The following is a 21,410-nucleotide window of genomic DNA, read 5'->3' on the forward strand; positions in this document are numbered from 1 at the left end:
AGGTCCTCAATAAGCAGGGTGGTAGTGGTGTTTTACTGGGCAATGAAGGTCATCTACCACCTAATGGTCTAGTTGGCATTTTCTCCAACTAGGAAGTTATCTTTTTGCAACAGGAATGCCTCACTGCAAACTCCAGAGCCTCTTTTGTGGAAATCGGCCACACCACATGAAGGTGAGGTTGATTTGACTGGGACTTGGATGTTTAAAAAAAAAAAAAAAAAAAAAAAAAAAAAAAAAAAAAAAAAAAAAAACTAATGCGTAAAGATAGGGAGATTATTATCCCTCTTTATTTCAAGCCTCCATGGAGTCAAAAGACATCGCAGGAGGTCCCTCCTAGGAAACACAAAGTCTAGCATACCACTTCTTAAACTCATTGACCATTCTTGCTCTCACCACTCTATCAGGCAATGCATTCCATGGTTCAATCACCCTCCATGTAAAGAAACCACTCCTCACTCTCTTGCTCACAGCTTCCTTTCGTAACTTCCAGGGATGACGTCTTGTCATCGCTCATTCCCGCTGCTCTACCAAGCGAAAGAACTCCCCCAGTGTCAACCCTGTAACCACCTCTCAACAGTTTAAAAGTCTCAAGCATATCACCTCTCCTTCTTCTATCTACCAAACTCTGCAGTCCACATTCCCTGAGCTGATCCTCATAACTAACATTACACTCCTGAAACCATCTTTGTTATCTGCCTCTGTACCCTTTCCACAGTTAATTTATCCCTTTCAAATCTTGGAGACCAAATCTGAGAACAGTAGTCTAAGTATAGTCTGATCAGAGTTTTATACAACGGAATGATAACTCTTTTATCTCTGCAGGTCAGCGTTCTTCTTGTTATTGCAGCAATCCTCTGTGTTACCTTCACCACCTTTACAATATGTTCCCTGAATTTCAGATTTCTATCAGTCATCAACCCCAGATCTCTTGTCTCCAGTACAACCCCTCCAATAGAGTATGAAGTGTCCTATTGATGTGTTCCCAAACCTCAAGACCTTACATTTTGCTGCATTAAACTGACACCTCCCCCATTCATTTGCCCATCTGTCTAGCTTATTCAAATCCTCTTGCAGGGCTACCACATTTGCACTATTACTAATAACCCTTCCCAGCTTTACATCATCTGTAAACAACTGAATCCACTGACAATGTCATTGATATAAAGGTTAAACAATATAGGTCCCAGTACTGAGCCCTATGGGACCTCACTTGTAACCTTCTGCCTCCTTGAAACTGCCCCACCATACACAACTTTCTGATACCTATCAGACAGCCAATCCTGAATCCAGTTGACCAACCTGACATCCAAACCCATGTGCTGCAACTTAAATATCAGCTTATCATGTGGCACCCTTTCAAATGCCTTCGCTAAGTCTAGGAAAATGGCAGTATATGCCTTTCCCTCATCTAATGTCTTGTAACTTTATTATAAAAGGCTAGCTTATTGCTAAACAAAGAGCACTCCTTCACAAATCCATGTTGACCCTCACAGATAACATCAACCCCATCTGCCCAATGTTGTATACAGTCCCTCACTACTTTCTCCAAGATCTTAACAACTACTGATGACACACAAACTGGTCATTGCATAAGGGCGGCAGCAGACACTTCCAGTCTGCTGCCACCCTTATGCAATGGTATTATCTTACCTTCCTTCCATTCCATGGGCACCTTTCCTGCAGCTAGACTTTCATTGAAAAACCAATTCAAAGGCGCTGTCAGTTTGCTAACACATTCTCTCAAAACTCATGGTGAAATACCATCCAGTCCCACATCTTTACTGACATCCTGAGTACTCGGTATTTGGAACACGCACTCTCCTTATATTTTGCTACATAAACCTCGAACCTGCCCTATCCCTCTAGTATTAAAATTTACTCCTCCAGGATGAAATACTCCACAGTAAAGTGTTCATAATAATTCCACTATGTCCTCTGCATCAGTCACTCTGTTCCCATTTCTATCCCACAATGTCATTCTTTACAGTCATTTCTCCTCCTACTGGCCACATAGCTAAAAAATTCCCTAGAATTTTCTTTGGATCTTTTGGCCAATCTCTTCTCATATTCCAGTTTTGCCTTCCTTACCATACTGATCACTCTCCTAGCCTGTGTCTTATATTCTTCGTGCATCTATTTTTCACCTCTCTCCTTATATCTCTTCCATAGCCTCTTTTTCACATGCAGTTCCTGTTTAATATTGTTTGTCATCCACTTTACAACAGATTGTGTCCGCTTCTTCACTTGTTTAATACAGCTTACTATTGCTGCCAACAAATATTCCTTCACAATTTCCCAAGCACTAATGATATCCCAGCCTTCCAATTCCTTCCTCCCTCCATGAAACTTCCCCAAGTTATATCTAAGAACTGTTTTGATTACCTGCCTTATAATTCCACATATGTTCCCATCTCTTTGATACTCCTACATGTCTATTCATCTTCCAAGTCAAAACCACATGGTCACTCTCTCCAACTGGTGGGAGAGATGTCATCTCAGTTATTATCAGCTCTTCTGATGCTATGACCAAATCCAAAACTCTTGAACCTCTTGTTCCCTCTATTACATGTTGCCTAAGACATTTGTCCCTCAAGAATTCTAGAAATCCCATTCCCTTATTGCTATTGCATCTTCCTCTCCCCAATTTATACTGCTGTAGTTAAAATCTCCCATAACAATCATTCTTCTTGCACTTGCCAAGCTCAACTGTCTAAACATCTTCTGGTCCCCACCCTCTGTGCTCCTTGGTTTGTAGCAACATCCCACTAAATATCCTGTCTTGCCCACCTCTAACTCACACCATATGCTTTCAAAATCATTACTGCCTTCCAAATCCTCCTTTTTAGAACTTGGTGGTGGAGTACTGCTTATGATAAAGTGACGACTTATCATAAGCAGTACTCCCACCACCACCACCACGCTTTTCTTCCTATCCTGCTGAAAGATGCTGTACCCAAAGCTTTATTAGGCTGTGATTTGGCTGCATCTTGACTATTCGGCACAGATTTGGTCATCTGGGTTTCTTGGAGATCAGGAAGTGATAGAGAGGATCCAGAGATGAGTGACCAAGCTGTTGAGAGGTCTATGGAATGCTGCCTATGAGGTAGGTTGAAGGTGTGTAGGCTTGCAGAGTTTAGTTGACAGGCAGAAGGCAGGAGACATGATAGTAACATGTGTTACTATTGAGATTCTATAAGATAACACACACAAAAAAAATTTTTTTATTACATGACAAGTGGATTGCCAAACCTAGTTATGAGTGCCATGACAATAATTTTATTTAAGGAAAGATATGTAGGTATCGTGCATATAAAGATTAGTGTGGGTATCCTGCAACGAGTCTGCTGACTCCATGGAGGTGCCCATATAATAATAATATTAAAGAGAAAAATCATTGATCAATCATAATCAGGTCCAGTTTTATCATTAGGCGAACCTAGGCAATCGCCTAAGTTCGCCTAATGGGGTGCTAAGATTTCAGGGTGCCAGATTTTGCTACATAGTTCGGGGAAGAATTACAGCCTTTGAAAAAAATTAGTAAAACCTTGATTAATGATAAAAAACTAAAATAAGCCAAGCCGTCTTGGTGCTCACTGATGATCCTACATTATTTTCTCCTTTCTCTATTTCTTCCACTCCCCTGCTCTTTGTATACTTAACCTCATGTTTATAAATTTAGGGACACAAAAACACACGTCTTGAAAAGATTATTTTATTAATTATTAATAAAATAACACTTGACGTTTCGACCCCCTGTATCGAAGTCATCATCAGAAGGATACATACGTATAAGGAACCAAGCTGTAAACTAAATCTACATATTGAAAGTTTATTTTTCACTAGGTTAGACTATGATAAATTTAGTTTAATCCTTTATCCCAGTGAGAGCAAACAAAGTTTGCGCCTGAAAATATCTTCAGGACTGAATATAGTGTTGTACTATCTTACCTTCAGGACTGAATATAGTGTTGTACTATCTTATCTTGCCTTGTGTTGTAAGTAGTACAACACAAGGCAACTCGTAGCAAAGGTGGAGCAAGGGCCTGGCTCCCACTGAAGAGACCTCAATAAAGATCAAAACTAGTCTGGGTAGTGGCCACTCCCTTAATGCATAACAGTATACATATCCACAAGGAGATGTATACTGTTAGGCCATCATTTTTGTTGAGATTTGGGTTATGTTTGAGCATTTCACATGATTCTTTAAATTTCCTCTCAAACCAGGTTTTGGTGTGGTGTAGGAACTTGGTATTTTTCCAATCAATTCTGTGATATGTTTGGAGTGCGTGGTCAGAAAGGCCAGTTTTTCCAAAATGGAGATATTAATGTGTCATTTGTGTTCGTCTTGTCTAATTGGGATAGTTCGCCCTATTTCTCCTATGTATGGGATGCTACATGTACATTGTATTTTGATATGTTAGAAAAGGATCTTTAGAACTGAGTAGGTGTCTTAACTTATTCGGGGGTTTAAAGGTGGTTTTAATGATGTATTTGTGTAGTATTCTGTCTATTTTTTCAGAAATGCCTCTAACATAAGGAATGACAATAGCATTCCTGAAATCATTTTCGTTCTTACCGGTATCTTTGTGGAGGATCTTGTGAATAGTTTTTTTGCTGTATCCATTTTTTATAACTGTTTGGTTGATGATCTTGTATTCCTGGTTTAGAGCTTGTTCGTTAGAACAAATAATTTGAGCTCTATGTTTAAGGGTGCTTATGACACCTAGTTTTGTGTTGGGTGGTGGTAAGAATTTTTGTGTATGTATTGGCCTGTTTGTGTAGGTTTGTGGTAGACTGAGGAGAGACAGCCAGAGGGAAGACATAAGTGTGTCTAGGAACGGAAGAGAGTTGTTTTTTTCCATTTCAATGGTGAATTGGATACGTTTGTGTTGTTTGTTTAGGTGGCTAAGGAATGTATTTAGCGCTTCACGGTTGTGGGGCCAAATGGCAAAAATATTGTCGACTTATCTGAGCCAAATTTTGGGCTTCAGACATGCTGTCTCTAGAGCACGTTGCTCAAAGTCTTCCATATAAAAGTTAGCTATTGGGGAGGTGGGGGGGGCAAGCAGTGAGCCCATGGCTGTGCCTTCTTTTTGAAGGTAAAAATTGTTTTGCCACACGAAATATCCGGAGCGGAGTACGTGGACAAAGAGGGCGTGATGTTGTGTGGAAATATGTTCTATAAGAGCAAGATAGTGTCATTGATTGGGATATTGGTGAAAAGGGAAGTTATGTCAAAGCTGACTAATAAATCTTTGTCGTTGAATATAATGTTTTTAATTTTATTTATGAAATGTTGTGTATTTTTTATGTAGGAAGGGGACTGACCTACCAATTCCTTGAGTGGGGCACTAATTTTTTGGCTAAGTGATAATTTGGGCTGTCAATTCTTTCAACAATCGGATGTAATGGTGTGTCTGTTTTGTGTATTTTTGGCAGGCCATAAATTCTGGGCATGCGCGAGCATAATGAGGTATTAATTTTTTGTTGTTGTTTCTTCGGGCCATGTGTGAATGGATTTGATTAATTCAGTTGTTTTCTTTTTGTTACATTTTGTGGGGTTGTAGTTTGCCATTTGGTAGGTGTTGTGGAACAGAAGTAGGGTGTTTTTTTTTTTAACCAAGACATTATAATTTACAATGCCACAAAACGTAACAAAAAGAAAACAACTGAATTAATCAAATCTGTAAGATAAAGTTCTTAGGAATAGATCTAGGTGAAGGGATGAAATTAAGCCCCTTGGAGAGTACATGTATTTCTGCCGTTGTTAGAATATGTGAAGATTTATTAACGAGAACATTGTTAAGAGTGTGTGAAGCAATATTAGAGGATAAATGGTCTTGCATATGTTTGAATTTATTGATGTTTTGGGTCCTATCTGCAAAAAGTGCACTAATAGATTTAGTCTCATTCCAAGATATATTGTCTAACTAAGACTCTAGGCCAGGGGTTCCCAACCTTTTTGTTTCCTAGAGCACATTCAAAATACCGGTAGGGCGATGGGCACCATCTATTTTTTCAAGCAAATTTTTTGAATTCTTTTGTTAAATGAATACATACATAGTTTACATTATATAAAAATTTAAATATATATATGTAAGTTAATGTGATTTTGGCATTGCATTTCATTGGCCAGTGCGTCATAATTAGGAGAATATAATGATATTCCAGTTCTTAAACTGGAATGAACAACTTCGAATGCGCGTCTACTTTACATTGTATGCGTTTAATACTCGTCATGTGTCATTAATGCCATGAATTGTTGCTGATTATTTCAAACTATACGGCACATGGTTGAACAGCGGCGGGCACACACAAATTGGTCGACAGGTGCCATGGTGCCCGAGGGCATAGGGTTGGGAACCCCTGCTCTAGGCTGTTTTTAATGTACCTTTTTTGAGAACAAAGAAGCTAAACTATGTTTGGTATCCATAATTCTTTCTGCTAAACGTTCCAGTTTGGCCTTGCGGTAAATAATGTGTGCCCGTTTTGTATGAATGGACTCTTTAAATTGTAAGAACTTATGGGTGATCTTATATTTTTTCTCGGTGTTTAAGTCTGTTAATAATTTTAAACATGTCATTAAACCGAGTCAATTACTCTGTAAATAAATATATATACTGTATATATATAATTTATTTTTTTATTTTATTTTTATTATTTTTTTTTGAAAGAGAATATTTTTACCTGCAGTAACACTAGTTATTCTGCTCATGATTATTTTTGGTGAATAGCTTAAACAAAGTAGAAAGATATGCTGTGAAAAGAAATAGCCTCGCTCTTGGATATACCATCCATAGAGAGCAATCGATTTCCTTGCCATATAATCTCCCCTATACATACCACTCAGACTCCCCTTCAGGCATGATCTGGCAGAATATGCACCAGCAAAATTTTGCTAGATGGTAGGAAGGCTCCTGTTATCTTATTATTATTACTACCCCGAGACCTCATGGAGTCAAAGACTCATCTGGGAGGTCCTTTTATCACACACACACACAGCTCATCATACTGTGTCTTAAACACATTCAAACTCCTTGCAGACACTACACTCTCAGGCAAGGCATTCCAATCATTTACAACTCTACATGAAAAAACCTGCCTCTCACTCCCCTACTCACACCCTCTTTATACAGTTTCCAGGGATGACCTCTGGTTCTCCCCTGATCTCCCACTATTTTCTGTAGAACTTCTCCAGCATTGATCCTATAACAACCCCTTACCAACTGGTAGGTCTCTGTCATATCTTCCGTCTTCCTCCTGTCCACCAGACTCTGCAAATTACATCTTCTCAATCTTTCCTCATACTCGACATTCCAGAGGTCAGAAACTACCTTAGTCATTTGCCTTTGGATCCTTTCCAACATCTCTTCATCCTTCTGAAAACCAGGTGACCAAATCTGGGCACAATAATTCATGTGTAACCTAATCAAAGCCTTATACAGCAGAACAAGAATCTCCCTACTTCTACACATCAGTGTCCTCCACATCATTCCCAGAAGCCTTTGTGTTGTCTTCACAATTTTGGCTATGTGTCCCCTAAATTTTAGATCCTTATCCACTATCACACCCAGATCTCTTATTTCCTCCACCTCCAACAATATATCCTCACCAATCATAAATTCTGCATCCCATTACATCAAGATCAGTTCTATCAAGATCGAGAATGATCTTGATAGAACTTCTTTACTGCTGTACCCTTGAATGGAGAAAGAGCTTCTGTTATATTCACCCCTCTCGTTCTTTTTCATATATCATGAAAATGAGAGAGGGAAGGATAGCAATTAGAATCCTTACTCTGGACACAAACCATGGCATTTTTTCCAGGTAGAGAGGCATACCTTCCTCTATGTATGATATGGATAGAATAATATCTTATTAAGAACATTGGCTTACTTGTAAAAAAAAAAACATCCATTCTAACAGTGGGATTCAATCCCTATGACTTATTGGTTGGAGAGCAGAAGCACTATCTGCTCAGCCATCCATGCCAGTAATGGGGTACAGCATGCCTATTTTCTAAAAGAAAATCTACCATGATTTGTTAAAGCAGTTATTGCTAACAGTGGGCCAACATGTTATTATTTTCTGTCAAGCAAGAAATTTTGCCCATGTCTAATGACTGTTTTCTTGACTCTAAGATTAGATAATTCAAGCTGTCAAGCATTTTAGTCTGTTTATTGTGCTGTATACACACCACACTACATGCATGCACACCTAAAACCACACCAAGTTTCAGATTTTTATTAAAATTGTCAAAAGGATAATGTGTTATTTTATTTTATCAATAGTGCTATTTTGTCATCAAAATTTCTTGGAGAAAGACTTAATCTTCTTGGAAAAGTAGGATGCCTGTTGTGTATTTTAGGATCCACTGTCATAGTTATTCATTCACCAAAAGAAGTTACAGTAGAAAGCATGGAAAAGTTAGAAGAAATGATTGTTGAACCAGGTATGAGAAAATATACTGTATGCATGAGATTAATTCAGTTTAAATGCTAAATTTTTCTGCTATAATGTTGTCACATTCAAATATAGTAATCCATCAATTACCCAACCCCAGTAGGAGAGCAATTGGCTAGTTAAATAATTGAAGGATTGGATAACTGAAGGTTCAATTGCATGGTGATATACCAGAAATCAGTTAACAAACTAACCCACTGAAGGAGGGCTAATTTAGAAATCCTGAACTGTATTTCTGGTCATTGGCATTCTCAATGGTAAACAAAATGGGACACCTATCCACCTTTTACTTGTCAGCCTACCTTTGTTGTTTATTTTTGAATATTACTATATTTGAATGTTGTCGCATTCAAATATAGTAATCCATCAATTACCCAACCCCAGTAGGAGAGCAATTGGCTAGTTAAATAATTGAAGGATTGGATAACTGAAGGTTCAATTGCATGGTGATATACCAGAAATCAGTTAACAAACTAACCCACTGAAGGAGGGCTAATTTAGAAATCCTGAACTGTATTTCTGGTCATTGGCATTCTCAATGGTAAACAAAATGGGACACCTATCCACCTTTTACTTGTCAGCCTGCCTTTGTTGTTTATTTTTGAAAATGTAAAAAAAATGTACATCCTTCCAAAAAGGATTAAGATCTTTTTTTGGTAAAATTCTAATGTTGAAAATTTTCATTTCCAATAAGCAACATAAAAAAAAACATCAAAACACCTGTTTGTTAGCACTGTAAAATAAGATATTTAGAAAAATATGTCACTCTAATCCATCATTGAAGTGAAACTTTTTCATACATAGTGCGGCAATTGAAAAATGAGACTGGAGTAATAAAAATTTAATGCAAGTGCTAGTGTTGGAAATGATTGCATGTATTTTTAAATTTATTAAGTTCCATTCAAAGTAGCTTCCTCCAGAGTTCATACACTAAAAACAATGGTTATGAAATGACTGGAATGATTTGTGGAAGGCCTTTTGGTATACTGTTCAAAGTTCTCATCTATTGGTAAACTATTTTTTGCTTTGGATAAGTTTTTCATCTTCCATTCCACATGCTATTGTTAGTTTTAGGCTTATCCAAAAGATCTCATCATCTGTAGCAGTAAAATTCGTGAAGTTTCAATTTCTTTCAGTGACTTGTCAAAATCACAAAACGACTACAAACTCATGGCACTAACAAAGACTTCCTGACATACAACTACTATAGACAGCTCAAAATTCAAAACATAGATAATGGAAAGCAATAATATGTTAGCAGAAACATCACTACTTCCCTGGCATGTTTCAAATAGATCTTCAATCCTCTATCAAGGCTGTAAATAATATAACAGGACTCCTAAATAGAAAAAATATAGAACTAGCATTAATACAAGAACCTTACAACATCAACAGCAAAATATATGGTTTTCCAATTAATTATAAAATATTTTCCAAAGGATCAAAAAGAAAGAGAGCTGCAATACTGAAGAATGAATGGGTTGAATTGTGGTCAACCCTGAAGTCGATGCAATATTAATTTATTGAGAACTCATTGAAATTACGTACAGCAGAATTAAAACTTCTGCCACGAGTATGTATCGAGACTATCATACTGGATTATGACAAGCTTAGGAGACAGCTTGGAGCTGTAACATGGAACGAGAAGTTGAGCAATAAGGAAATAAATGCTGAATGGGAACTGACAAAGAAATACATAACAGCATCACTGTGTGAATGTGTTCCGAAGGCCAAAAGGATGAATAAGGTAGGTGTAAAATGGATGAATGTGGGTGGAGCTTAAGCATGAAATCTGGAAAAAGAAGGTACTTTGGAGGAAATACAAGATGAATAATGGTAATTATTATTTAAATTAAGGGGATATTAAATCCCACATTGTTTCAAAACCGAATAAGAAACTCAAAGATTGGAATCAAAGAGTTTCATGTCGAATATAGTAAACTATAAAAGTATTAGCGGATACTAGCATAAGCCAAAGCACGTAGTACAAACTAGGGCAACTCGTAGCAAAGTTGGGTAAAACTCTGATCACTATTCTTAGTATTTCCCATAATGTAAAAACACATCTCCTAGGAGATGTATGATGTTATACATTATGGTGGAAAGTCACTACCCAGACTGGTTTCGACCTTTATTGAGGTCTCATCAGTGAGTAGGTAGACCAAATTAATACTGAGGGTATAGCGAAAAGAACTTATATACTCTGCTATATGAGTTGTCATACAGATGCATCCATTAAATTACTTAAATGAAGAACCAATAGGCTTCATTTCAGCAATGTAACATTATTTAAATTAAGGTGATATTAAATCCCACATTGTTTCAAAACCGAATAAGAAACTCAAAGATCGGAATCAAAGAGTTTCATGCTGAATATACCTTTGCTACGAGTTGCCCTAGTTTGTACTATATGCTTTGGCTTACGCTAGTATCTGCCGACACTTTTATAGTTTACTATATTCGGCATGAAACTCTTTGATTCCAATCTTTAAGTTTCTTATTCCGTTTTGAAACAAAGTGGGATTTAATATCCCCTTAATTTAAATAATGTTATATCGCTGAAATGAAGCCAATTAGCTCTTTATTTAAGTATTATTATTATTATTATTATTATTATTATTATTATTATTATTATTATTACGACACCTCCAGGGAGTCGAAAGACTCATCGAGGGAGGGCACCTATTCCACAACTCTCCGTTTCTGCTACTACTTTCATCATCTACACCAACGCCATCTACCACCAACACTAGTATTTTCACAGACAATCACGAACATCCATGCCCACAGCAGGATTTGAACCCTGCAGCCTTTTGGCTGGAGAGCGGATACGCTAACCACTCGGCCAACCAGGTCGACACTGATAACTGATAATAATCAGTTACATGAAGAAAATAAAGAACAAGCTAGGAGAGTGATTCAGTTAGTAAGGAAAACAAAAATAGATATGAACAGAAATTGGCAATTCGGGCAAGGAAAAACCTTAGAGAGTTTTTTTTAGATATGTGGCAAGTAGAAGAAAGAAAGAATGATCATGGTAAGATGATTAACATCATCTTACCACAAAGAAAGTGGTAGAATGGTAACTGCTGCAGAAGACATTGTTGAGGTAGTCAGTGATCAATTTATAAGTGTTCAACTTAATGAAGGCAGAATCATGAGGAACTTAAGTGTAGACGACATAGGAGCAGAAAGTGTGTGAGGAACTAAATAAACTTGATGTCAATAAGGCGATAGGATTTGATGAAATATCACCATACATTTTAAGGGAATGTTCCAGGGAATTGACAGTAGCATTGGCATGCCTGTTTAATAAAAGTCTTGCAACAGTACAGGTTCCGAGGGAGTGGAAGGAGGGTAAAATTGTTCCAGTACATAAAGGTGGTGATAAGGCTGTAGCTTCAAATTATAGGCTGATCTGTTTATCTGGAGAGATTGGTGACAGGTAGGATACAGAAATGGATTGATAACAGCAGTATTCTCTGTGGTTATCAGCATGATAAGGGGAGATCATGTTTCACTAACTTACTTATGTACTATAACAAGGTGACAAATACCTTGGATAGGGGGAGATGTACAGTAGTCTACTTGGATCTTGCAAAAGCTTTTGATAGACTGCCACACGACAAGCTGTTAAATAAATTAAAACAGATGGCACTGGATAACAGACTTCAGAGTTGGGTCAGTGACTGGCTCTCAGATAGGTATCAGAAAGTTGTATATCGTGGTGCAGTATCCCGAAAAAGAAAGGTCACTAGTGGTGTACTGCAAGGGTCAGTTGTGGGACCACTATTGTTCGGTTTGTATGTTAATGATACTGGGATGGGTTTAACTTGTGATATGCAACTGTTTGCAGATGATGCAAAACTGGGGAGAGAAATGCAGAATCAAGATCTAGGAGTGATGGTGGACAAGGACCTGCATTTCAGGGGCCACATTGCACAAGTTGTTATGATGCCATTGTATGAGTCCTTATCAGGCCTCGTATGGATTATTGTGCACAGATTTGGTCACCAAGTTTTCATGGTGATGAGGATATGTTGGAAAAGGTCTAGGGAAGATTCACAAAGGTGGTCAATGGTCTTTGGAATGCGAAGTACGAGGACAGATTGAGAGAATGTAAGTTGCAGAGCCTTGTGAAATAAGAGGAAAAGGGAGATATGATTGAGACATATAGCTAGTCAGGGGTTGTTATTAGGTTGACATGGAAGAAATTTTGCATGGAATGGGAGAGGGGGGGGGTAGAACAAGAGGCTATCACTAGAAACTGTATAAGGAAAGTGAGAGCAGAGGAGTGAGGGAAAACGTTCTTTGCATGGAAAGTGGTTGGTGAGTGGAATGCATTGCCTGAGTGTGTTGTGAATGTAGACACATTGAATCAGTTTAAAACACAGTTAGATGAGGTGGTCAATGGTCTTTGGAATGTGAAGTTGTGTGCAATAGTGTGTTAAAGAAATAATCCCACGTTATTTCGGTTTTGAAATAATGTGGGATTTAATTTTTCCTTAATTTAAATAATGCCAAGAAATTATATTCTTGGTTTAATCCTTTATACAAATGTAAGCAAACAAAGTTTGAGCCTGAACTATTTTCAGGACTGGGCGACTTACAATAATGAACAGCATTACTATTTTCAGGACTGGGCAACTTACAATAATGAATTTATACAAGTTGCCCAGTCCTGAAAATAGTTCAGGCACAAACTTTGTTTGCTTACACTTGGATAAAAGACTAAACAAGAATATAATTTCTTGGTATTTGTAATTTATGTGGATGATTGGAGTAGAGCTGTCTTAGTTTCCATCTATAAAAAGAGAAATAAAACTGAATATGAGAATTACATAGGAATTTCTCTGCTAAGTATCCCAGGTAGGTTTTATGCAAGCATATTTTAGAAGAGACTAAGACATATTGTGGAAGAGAAACTTGGATAAGAACATTCAGGCCAAATAGTGGTTGTCAGGATCCAATTTTCACTTTAGTTGAGAATTCGTTGGAATATAACAAGGATCTGTTCTTAAGTTTTTAGACCTGGAATAAACATACGATACAGTATGAAAAGAAAAGCTGTTTAGAACACTACCTTGATATCAAGTAAATGGAATACATAATCATAGTTAAATAGAACAGTGTATACAGTCTAAATTTCAGGTGTAAGTCAGCAGTTGAAGGAAATGCAGCAAGTCAGTTTGACATAAAAGCAGGTATAAAACAAGGGTGCACTCTATCTCTACTCTTACTTATCATCTGTATGGACATTATAAAAGAAAGTGGCATTAAACCTGATATTAGAATCAGATATATCATGTTAGTTCTTTGCTTTATGCAAATGATGTACTTCTAAACAAATTTAGTAGAAGTCTCCAGGATTCTTTAAAAAGACAAAACCTGTGAAAATAGGCAGAAACGTAGGAAACTTCTAATGCATTCTCAGTGAGAAAACTATAGAATAAGTAATATATTTCAGCCATATTGGCACAATTTTTAGCGGAGATGATAAATTAATATGAGAATAGACAACAGAATAAACAAAGCTGATGTGGTGGGGAACTGAATAAATTGATATGGAATAAGAGAGAACTTAATCAAAACACTAAACTAGCAATATACATAACGGAGTTCAAACCAGTTTTAAATGATGGATCTTGGAGTTAGGTTTGAAATAAAACAGTTTGTGAAAGACCACAGATTTGAGAGTTCCAAGAAAAATGAGGAGAGTGAACAGATGACATCAATACATCAATGCCAAAATCATAATAAAAATAAAGATAAAATAAGATGGAACTTGCCATTGTTAGCATTCAGGAATGTATAAGCAGAGTTAATCTTGGGTAGTATATGGTCACTTAAACAAATTGGGAGAGAAAAAGTTAGCAAAAAAAAAGGGTATTTGATACTAAGATTTCAGTAAAAAAACCTAAAGGATCTAGATGAATTAGTATACAGTCAGGAGTGTCCTAGAAGACAGAAGTATAAGATTTGACAATATTGGAGTGCTGACGTGATAGTCCTAATTTGGAGTAAAATTATTGATAGGAGATCAGTAATAATGTAAACTTAATTGTGTGCTACTATCATAATATCCTGTACACCCTTTGAAGGTACTTATTAGGAAATCGATGATGACATTTATCAGCTTCCACTCTTTATTATCACATTCATTGCTGTTCCCCCTTCAACTTTTACTGAACATTTATTCTGTATCTTCAATCTTTTGTTATTCATCTTTTCTTCTGCTAGCAACATATAGAATTTGATATTTCTGCAGTTCTATAAAATTTAGTCATTTCTATTATTTTGCTTTGCTGCATCTTCTGCTTAATGTCATGATTCGTCCATTTCATACCCATTCTATTTATTATTATTATTAAGAGAGACCTCTAGGGAGTCAGGGACTCATCGAGGGAGGCCACATACTACACGTACCAGCTACTTATTCTTGAATTCATTCACATTGCTTGCACATACCACATCCAATGGCAATTCAGTCCAATCATTCACTGCTCTATGAGAGAAAAATCTAGCTCTCACCCCCTTCTTAGCAGAATTCATTCTCAGCTTCCAAGGATGCCCTCTTGTCCTTTCCCCACCCTCCACAAAATGAAAAATTCATCAACTGAAGTCCTGTATGACCTTTCATTTTATCCTTATGATTTTAAGACTGCTGCTTGACATCATCATTTGATCTTGAACCATGTCCTAGTCACTACTGCTCTTCCTTTCCCACCTTTGTTACTGAGCCCTTTTATCATTGCTGTTCAATAATGTTAGGTCTGTATATCTCTTTTATTCAGATACACCTGACTGGCAAGTTTTTGCATTAAAACCAAATGATTCTTCATACCAACTAGGCAGCATATCTTTATTATTAAGTGATGATAAATGATGATAAAGCCTGTTACAAGAAGTCATACACTATCTGGTCATGTGGTATTTGGCTAACCTGTGAACCAACTATATCTTCCTATAAACTGGGTTTAACTGGTCGGAGGGTTTTTTTTATGTAAAGTAATAGCCTACTAGTTTCGCCGACTTGACTGTTGGCTTTGTCTGGGCATACAAGGTGACAAAACATCTTAAAAAAGATCATAAAACAAGTTAAGGATATCAGGTTATAGCATAAACGAATGTTAAATATTGTCTAAATTCAAATAAAATGCTACATCAAACACATGGAGCGTATATGTTATCAGTCATTGTTATGCATATATGATCTATAATTTACAGCAAAATTGAACTCCGATGTGTTGAGTGATCTTATGAGACTTTTCCTTGTCACCAAGGATCATCCCTTGGTTTCTGTTCAGACTACCTCTTGAACGGATAACTACTGCAGCTTCTTGGATGTTGCGGGAATGAAAATCTTCCAAGTACGGCATAGTACTTTACCCCATTTAATGTTATGATTGGTATTATTAGAAAAATGGAGCGCCAAGCCAGAATTGTCTTCTCTGTTGTTATTAACATCCCCGATATGTTCTTTCTTTCTTATCTCTAGACTTGAAGTTGTGTGTCTGATATATTTTAAACCACAACAGACCGATCAAAAGGAATGGAAATTGAAGATCTGTAGTGGGTATCTTGAGTTTGTTGTCGGGAGGGGTTGGAGAAAAGAATCTTATTTATGAAATTTTTTGGATAGGCATTTTTTTAGAGTTTCGAAGATGAGGTCTAATTCATCTAGTTTTGTCATCTCTTGTGATGCAAGATGCTCCCTTTTTCAACATATGTAAAAAAGTCAACTTTTGTGAAATGTGATGTGATGAATAAAAATGCGGGTAACAGCCAGTCTGGGTCAGTTTGCAGTAAACCTTTAGGTCAATATTGCCATCCGTTTATTTTGTGATTAAGACATCTAGAACGGCAGTTTTCTTTCTCTTTCGAGTTCTGTTTTGAGTTTATGTTATAACCTGATATCCTTAACTTGTTTTATGATCTTTTTTAAGCTGTTTTTGTCACCTTGTATGCCTAGATGAAGCCAACAGTCAAGTCGGCGAAACTAGTAGTCTATTACTTTACAATAAAAAAAAAAACTGTGATAATTAGTAGTCGAAAAGAACATTACAATCAACTATATGTTCTTTTTTTCTTTTTTTTTTTTTATGTGAGTCTACCCATGATATTTGTACCGTGTATCATTGGGGGTTAGATAATTTGGAAGCTCTGCTCTATATATCAAACAGCATTTTTCAAGCCACTTCAGCCCTCCAATAAGCAGTGTTGTCTCATGCCTGGTGATGAAATTCATCTTTCCCATAAAGATATTCACAGGCATTGAATCCCTGTAGTAGATTTCAAGAATGCAACCTATTTGTTGAATAGCAGTGGATTTAATCATCTATCCAAAGATTAGTATTTACAATCCATTATGGCAGAGGTTCCCAAAAACTTTCTCAGTTCACAGCACCCCCCTAGGCTTTTTACACTTTGCAACCCAAATCTCTTGTCCAGAGATTTTGGTAAGCAGTAAAACCAAAAGAAAAAGTTAAAAGGTTTGAATCTTATATTAATAATATTACTAATACTAATAATATTACAAAAATAGAACAAAGGGCTTTAATAAATTATTATTATTATTACGGGCGACTCCAGGGAGTCCTTAGACTCATCGAGGGAGGCCCTAAACATCATGTCCACACAACTATACGACATTCTCACAGTATCTATCATACCTTGCCTTGAACTCACTCACCATCATAGCACCCACAACAAACTCTGGCAGCTTATTCCACTCATTTACCACACTAAAAGTAAAGAACCCAGCTCTAACACCCTTGCTAACCACACTCTTGCTAAGGGATGCTTCCATAGGTGTCCCCTAGTTCTCCCACCACCAGTCCTGATCTCAAAAATATCCTCTGAATTAATCCTATAGAAACCTTTAGCAATTTGAATGTCTCAATCATATCTCCGCTTTTCCACCTATCAACTAATTTCTTCAACCTGTTCTCGTTCTCATATAGTTCATTCCATAGACCTGCTATCATCTTAGTCACTCGCCTGTGGATCCTTTCCACCTCCTCCCCATCAAGAAGGAACCTAGGTGACCAAATCTGGGCACAGTAATCGAGATGAGGTCTTATCAAGGCTCGGTACAGAGGAACAATAACTTGCTTGTCTCTGCTCATCAAGGTATTTTTCAACAACCAAGTGAGTTGATGAGCTGATTTAGCTACTTTTGCAATGTGCCCCCTAAACTTCATCTCTCTATCCACCAAAACTCCCAAGTTCCTGGCCTCATCAGTCTCCTGGAGTACAGTTCTGCCAGTGTGGTATACTGCTGCTAATCTTTTCACCCCAAAATGCATAACCTTACATTTTGTCACATTAAATTGACATCCATTCTCCTTAGCACAGAACTCCAATCTATCCAAATCATCCTGCAAGATTTTGACATCTTCTGCATTCACTATCACCCTACCCAACTTTGCATCATCAGCAAACAAATGAACTGTTCCTCTTAGATCCTTCCCTATATTGTTAATGAACAGATTAAACAGCAGTGGTCCAAGAACAGAACCCTGCGGTACACCACTAGTCACTGGCCGTCTTTTGGACTCTACTCCTGAATAAACTACTCTTTGATATCTCTCCATCAACCACCCGCCTATCCATCTCACCAACCCTATATCCATTCCCATATGTTGTAGTTTACGGATTAGAATTCCATGTGGTATCCTGTCAAATGCCTTTGCCAGGTCCAGCAGTATCACTGTAAACCCATTACCCTTATCCAGTTCAGCCGTCACCGTGTTATAAAACTTGAGCAAGTTACTGAGGCATGATCTACCCTTCACAAAGCCATGCTGTCCCCCGTGCAGTATCTCAATTTCATCAATCCATTCCCGTATTTTTCCCTTGACTACTTTCTCCAAGACCTTCACAACGACTCCTGATATGCTGATTGGTCGGTAATTTGCAACCGTAGTCTTGGATCCTCCTTTATGCAGTGGAACTATTTTCCCCTCTTTCCACACCTTTGAGACTAAACCAGACCTGAGACTCAGATTAAACGGCATGGTCAAGGGCACTGATAATTCTTTAGCCACTTCATGCAAGATCCGTGCCGGTATACCATTCAATCCCACAGATGTATTCATATTAAGGTTCTGTAATAGACTATTCACCTCCACTTCATTCATCACAATTCCCATATAAACTAATGGTTCCTTCATTTTTTCGATGTCACCACCTGGATGATATACTTTTGCAAAGTGCTCGCTCAGTAACTCCACTATATCGACTGATTCAGTGACCTCCTTACCATCGTCATTCCTTAAAATCATTTTGCTGTGTACAGTTTTTTTCTTGCTTGCAGCCTATTGAAAGAACTGTTTGGGATTCTCTTTAGCTTGCATAGCTAGTTTCCTTTCATAATCCGCTTTTGTTTTTTTTCCCACACTCGTTACGCTTCTGGCCTACACTTTATACCGTTCGTGTGCCTGCAGGTCACCCCTTTCTTAAAATTCCCTCCACAATTGTTTCTTTTTTTTGCAGCTTAAGCTTAATGGTGTTATTCATCCATTTAACTCCTACTTGTTTTACTATTCGGATCCTGGGTATACAATCAGCCATAACCTCCTGTAAATGCTCCTTGACAAATCATTAAAAAAAAAAAACATCGTAGTACTACTGAAAGCCAACAAAGGCAACTCAACAGCAGTATTGAACTCAGTAAAATACATAGAAAAAAATGAAACCACTTCTAGAAGACACTAACACCTATGAAAAGTTGATCACAATTCCACAGGATATTTCTATAATAAGACCAACAACTTAATAAAAAAAAAAAAAATCATGCTGTACTAGTCTGAGGAAACAGAAAACATCTTGAATCTAACACTCTCTGGTTCTTAGAATATATGCAGTCCATCAAACATGCCATTTAAACCTATCCTTGATGCAAGATAATCTCCAACTTCTTTGCTAGCAAAATCTAGCAAGCCTACTAAGCACCTATACCAGACAAACATCCTCTTATGTAGAGAACACCATACACTGCATAGAAAACATCAAAGACATCACAGTGGTTCCTACTGATATACTTTCAAGCCTGGACATAATAAATCTGTTCACCAACATTTCAAGAATAGAAACCATACAACTATTACAAGACTTCTTCCCAGTCGATATCTTTAAACACTACATTAAGATCTCTCGGGGGACCCTATAACCCCTAGAGAGCGCGTCCCCTGGGTGGCAGATAGGGGAGCCCACCATCTGTGTGTGTGTGTATATATATATATGGTGGGGTGGTCCGAATATACTGAATAAGGACTCGTGGACCAACAGGGCCATAAGGGGCAATCATCTTGATTGTAAGGGAAGCGGCACTCCCATGGACCCCTAGCTGAATCTATCCTCTCCTTCTTACTTTGAGGAAGATCCACTTACTTTAATCTTTCCTATAAGGCATTATCAGCCAACTCTTCTTATTTTATGACCCTTATGCTATTAGAGTACTCGAGGGCCATGGGGTCTTTTCATTTCCGGCCTTACAACTATGCCCTCGGTATAAACCTTACTATAATTCTTCTATGATCTACTTTTTCCCCTTCAGTATACCCTATTCCTCCTATGGATTTAAATTCGGAAGAAGGCTAGTTCAGAAGCCTTAAGGTAGTAGCCCTAAAACTGAACTATTCCATCGTCAGGCTAGTCCCCTGACATGGAGAACATAATCCTACTTGTAAGCTGACAGAAAAAGATAATCAGATTGAATCTATGGGAAATGACCCTGGAATGGAAAAGGTAAAACAAAAATGGAAACGACAAAATATAATACACATAGCAAACTGGAATGTATGGGAAATAGCATATAAAGAAATAGAATTAGACCAGTTATTAAATGGAAGAAATTTTAAAATAGCAGTAATCACTGAAACAAAAAAGAAATTAAAAGGAACTATGAGAACTGAAAATTTTAATATGATATACAGTGGAGTCGATAGAGACCAAAGAGTACAAGCAGGAGTCATGATTTGGATTCATAACTCCCTTTCAAAACAGTTAAAACATTATAAATTATGGAATGAAAGAATAATAGAAGTTAGAATAAAAATAGATAGAGGCTATTTAACAATAATTGTTTTATATGCCCCAGAAGAAGGAAGAGAACAGGATAATATTGATTTTTATAATCAGCTACAGAACATATATAATAAAATAAATAAAAATGATTACATAATTTTAGCAGGAGACTTAAATGCAAGAATTGGAAACACGAAAATTAACAATAATATAGGAATACATGGAGAACGGACTCTAAACAGAAATGGTAAAAAATTGATTGACTTTGTAGTTTATAATAACTTAAAAATAATGAATTCCTGCTATAAACATAAAGCCATACATAAATATACTTGGGCAGCAAGAGGATGGAAATCAATATTAGATTACTTCATATTAAATGAAAAGACATCAAAATTTTCACTAGATGTTAGAGTTCACAGAGGATATGAAATAAGCAGTAACCACTTCCTTGTTAAAATAAAATTAAGATTACCACCTAAATGGCTACAAGTAACAAGAACAGAAAGAAAAATTGAAACATTTGTTTATAAAACTAGACTATTGAATGATACAAATGTACAATGGCTATATGAACAAAGAATTAACCAATATCTAGATAAAATAAAACAAAATGAAGAAATAGAAATAGAATGGCGTAATATAAAAACGATACTAAATGCAGCAGCAAATGAAAGCTTAGGAAAGACCAAAAAATTCAATAAAAGAAAAAAACTGAAGATCTGGGATGATACAATCAAAGAAATAATCAAAAAGAAAAAAGAAATCTATCACAAATGGTTAAGCAGTAAAAAATTAGAAGATGAAATAGAATTTAAAAGAATAAGAGCCATAGCTAAATGAGAAGTCAGAAAAAGACATAGAGAATCATGGAATAAATTTGTTTCTAATGTAGAACATGATTTATATAAAATAAG

The 21,410-nt window shown here is 36.9% G+C and overlaps 1 protein-coding gene across 5 annotated transcripts in view; it reads left to right on the forward strand.

Annotated features, from left to right (window-relative positions):
- The window catches only part of spict (magnesium transporter spict), a 326,495-nt gene that overhangs the window by 296,428 nt on the left and 8,657 nt on the right, over positions 1-21,410 (forward strand). For all 5 annotated transcript variants that reach the window (XM_090395988.1, XM_090395986.1, XM_090395989.1 and 2 more), the window contains one exon: positions 8,292-8,452. In XM_090395988.1, the coding sequence (XP_090252114.1) occupies positions 8,292-8,452 (161 nt within the window). The remainder of the gene's footprint in view (positions 1-8,291; positions 8,453-21,410) is intronic.

Source organism: Typopeltis vanoorti, chromosome 7, assembly GCF_054136105.1.
Source record: "Typopeltis vanoorti isolate ZY-2024b chromosome 7, IOZ_Tvanoo_1.0, whole genome shotgun sequence".
Classification (NCBI taxonomy): Eukaryota; Metazoa; Arthropoda; class Arachnida; order Uropygi; family Thelyphonidae; genus Typopeltis; species Typopeltis vanoorti.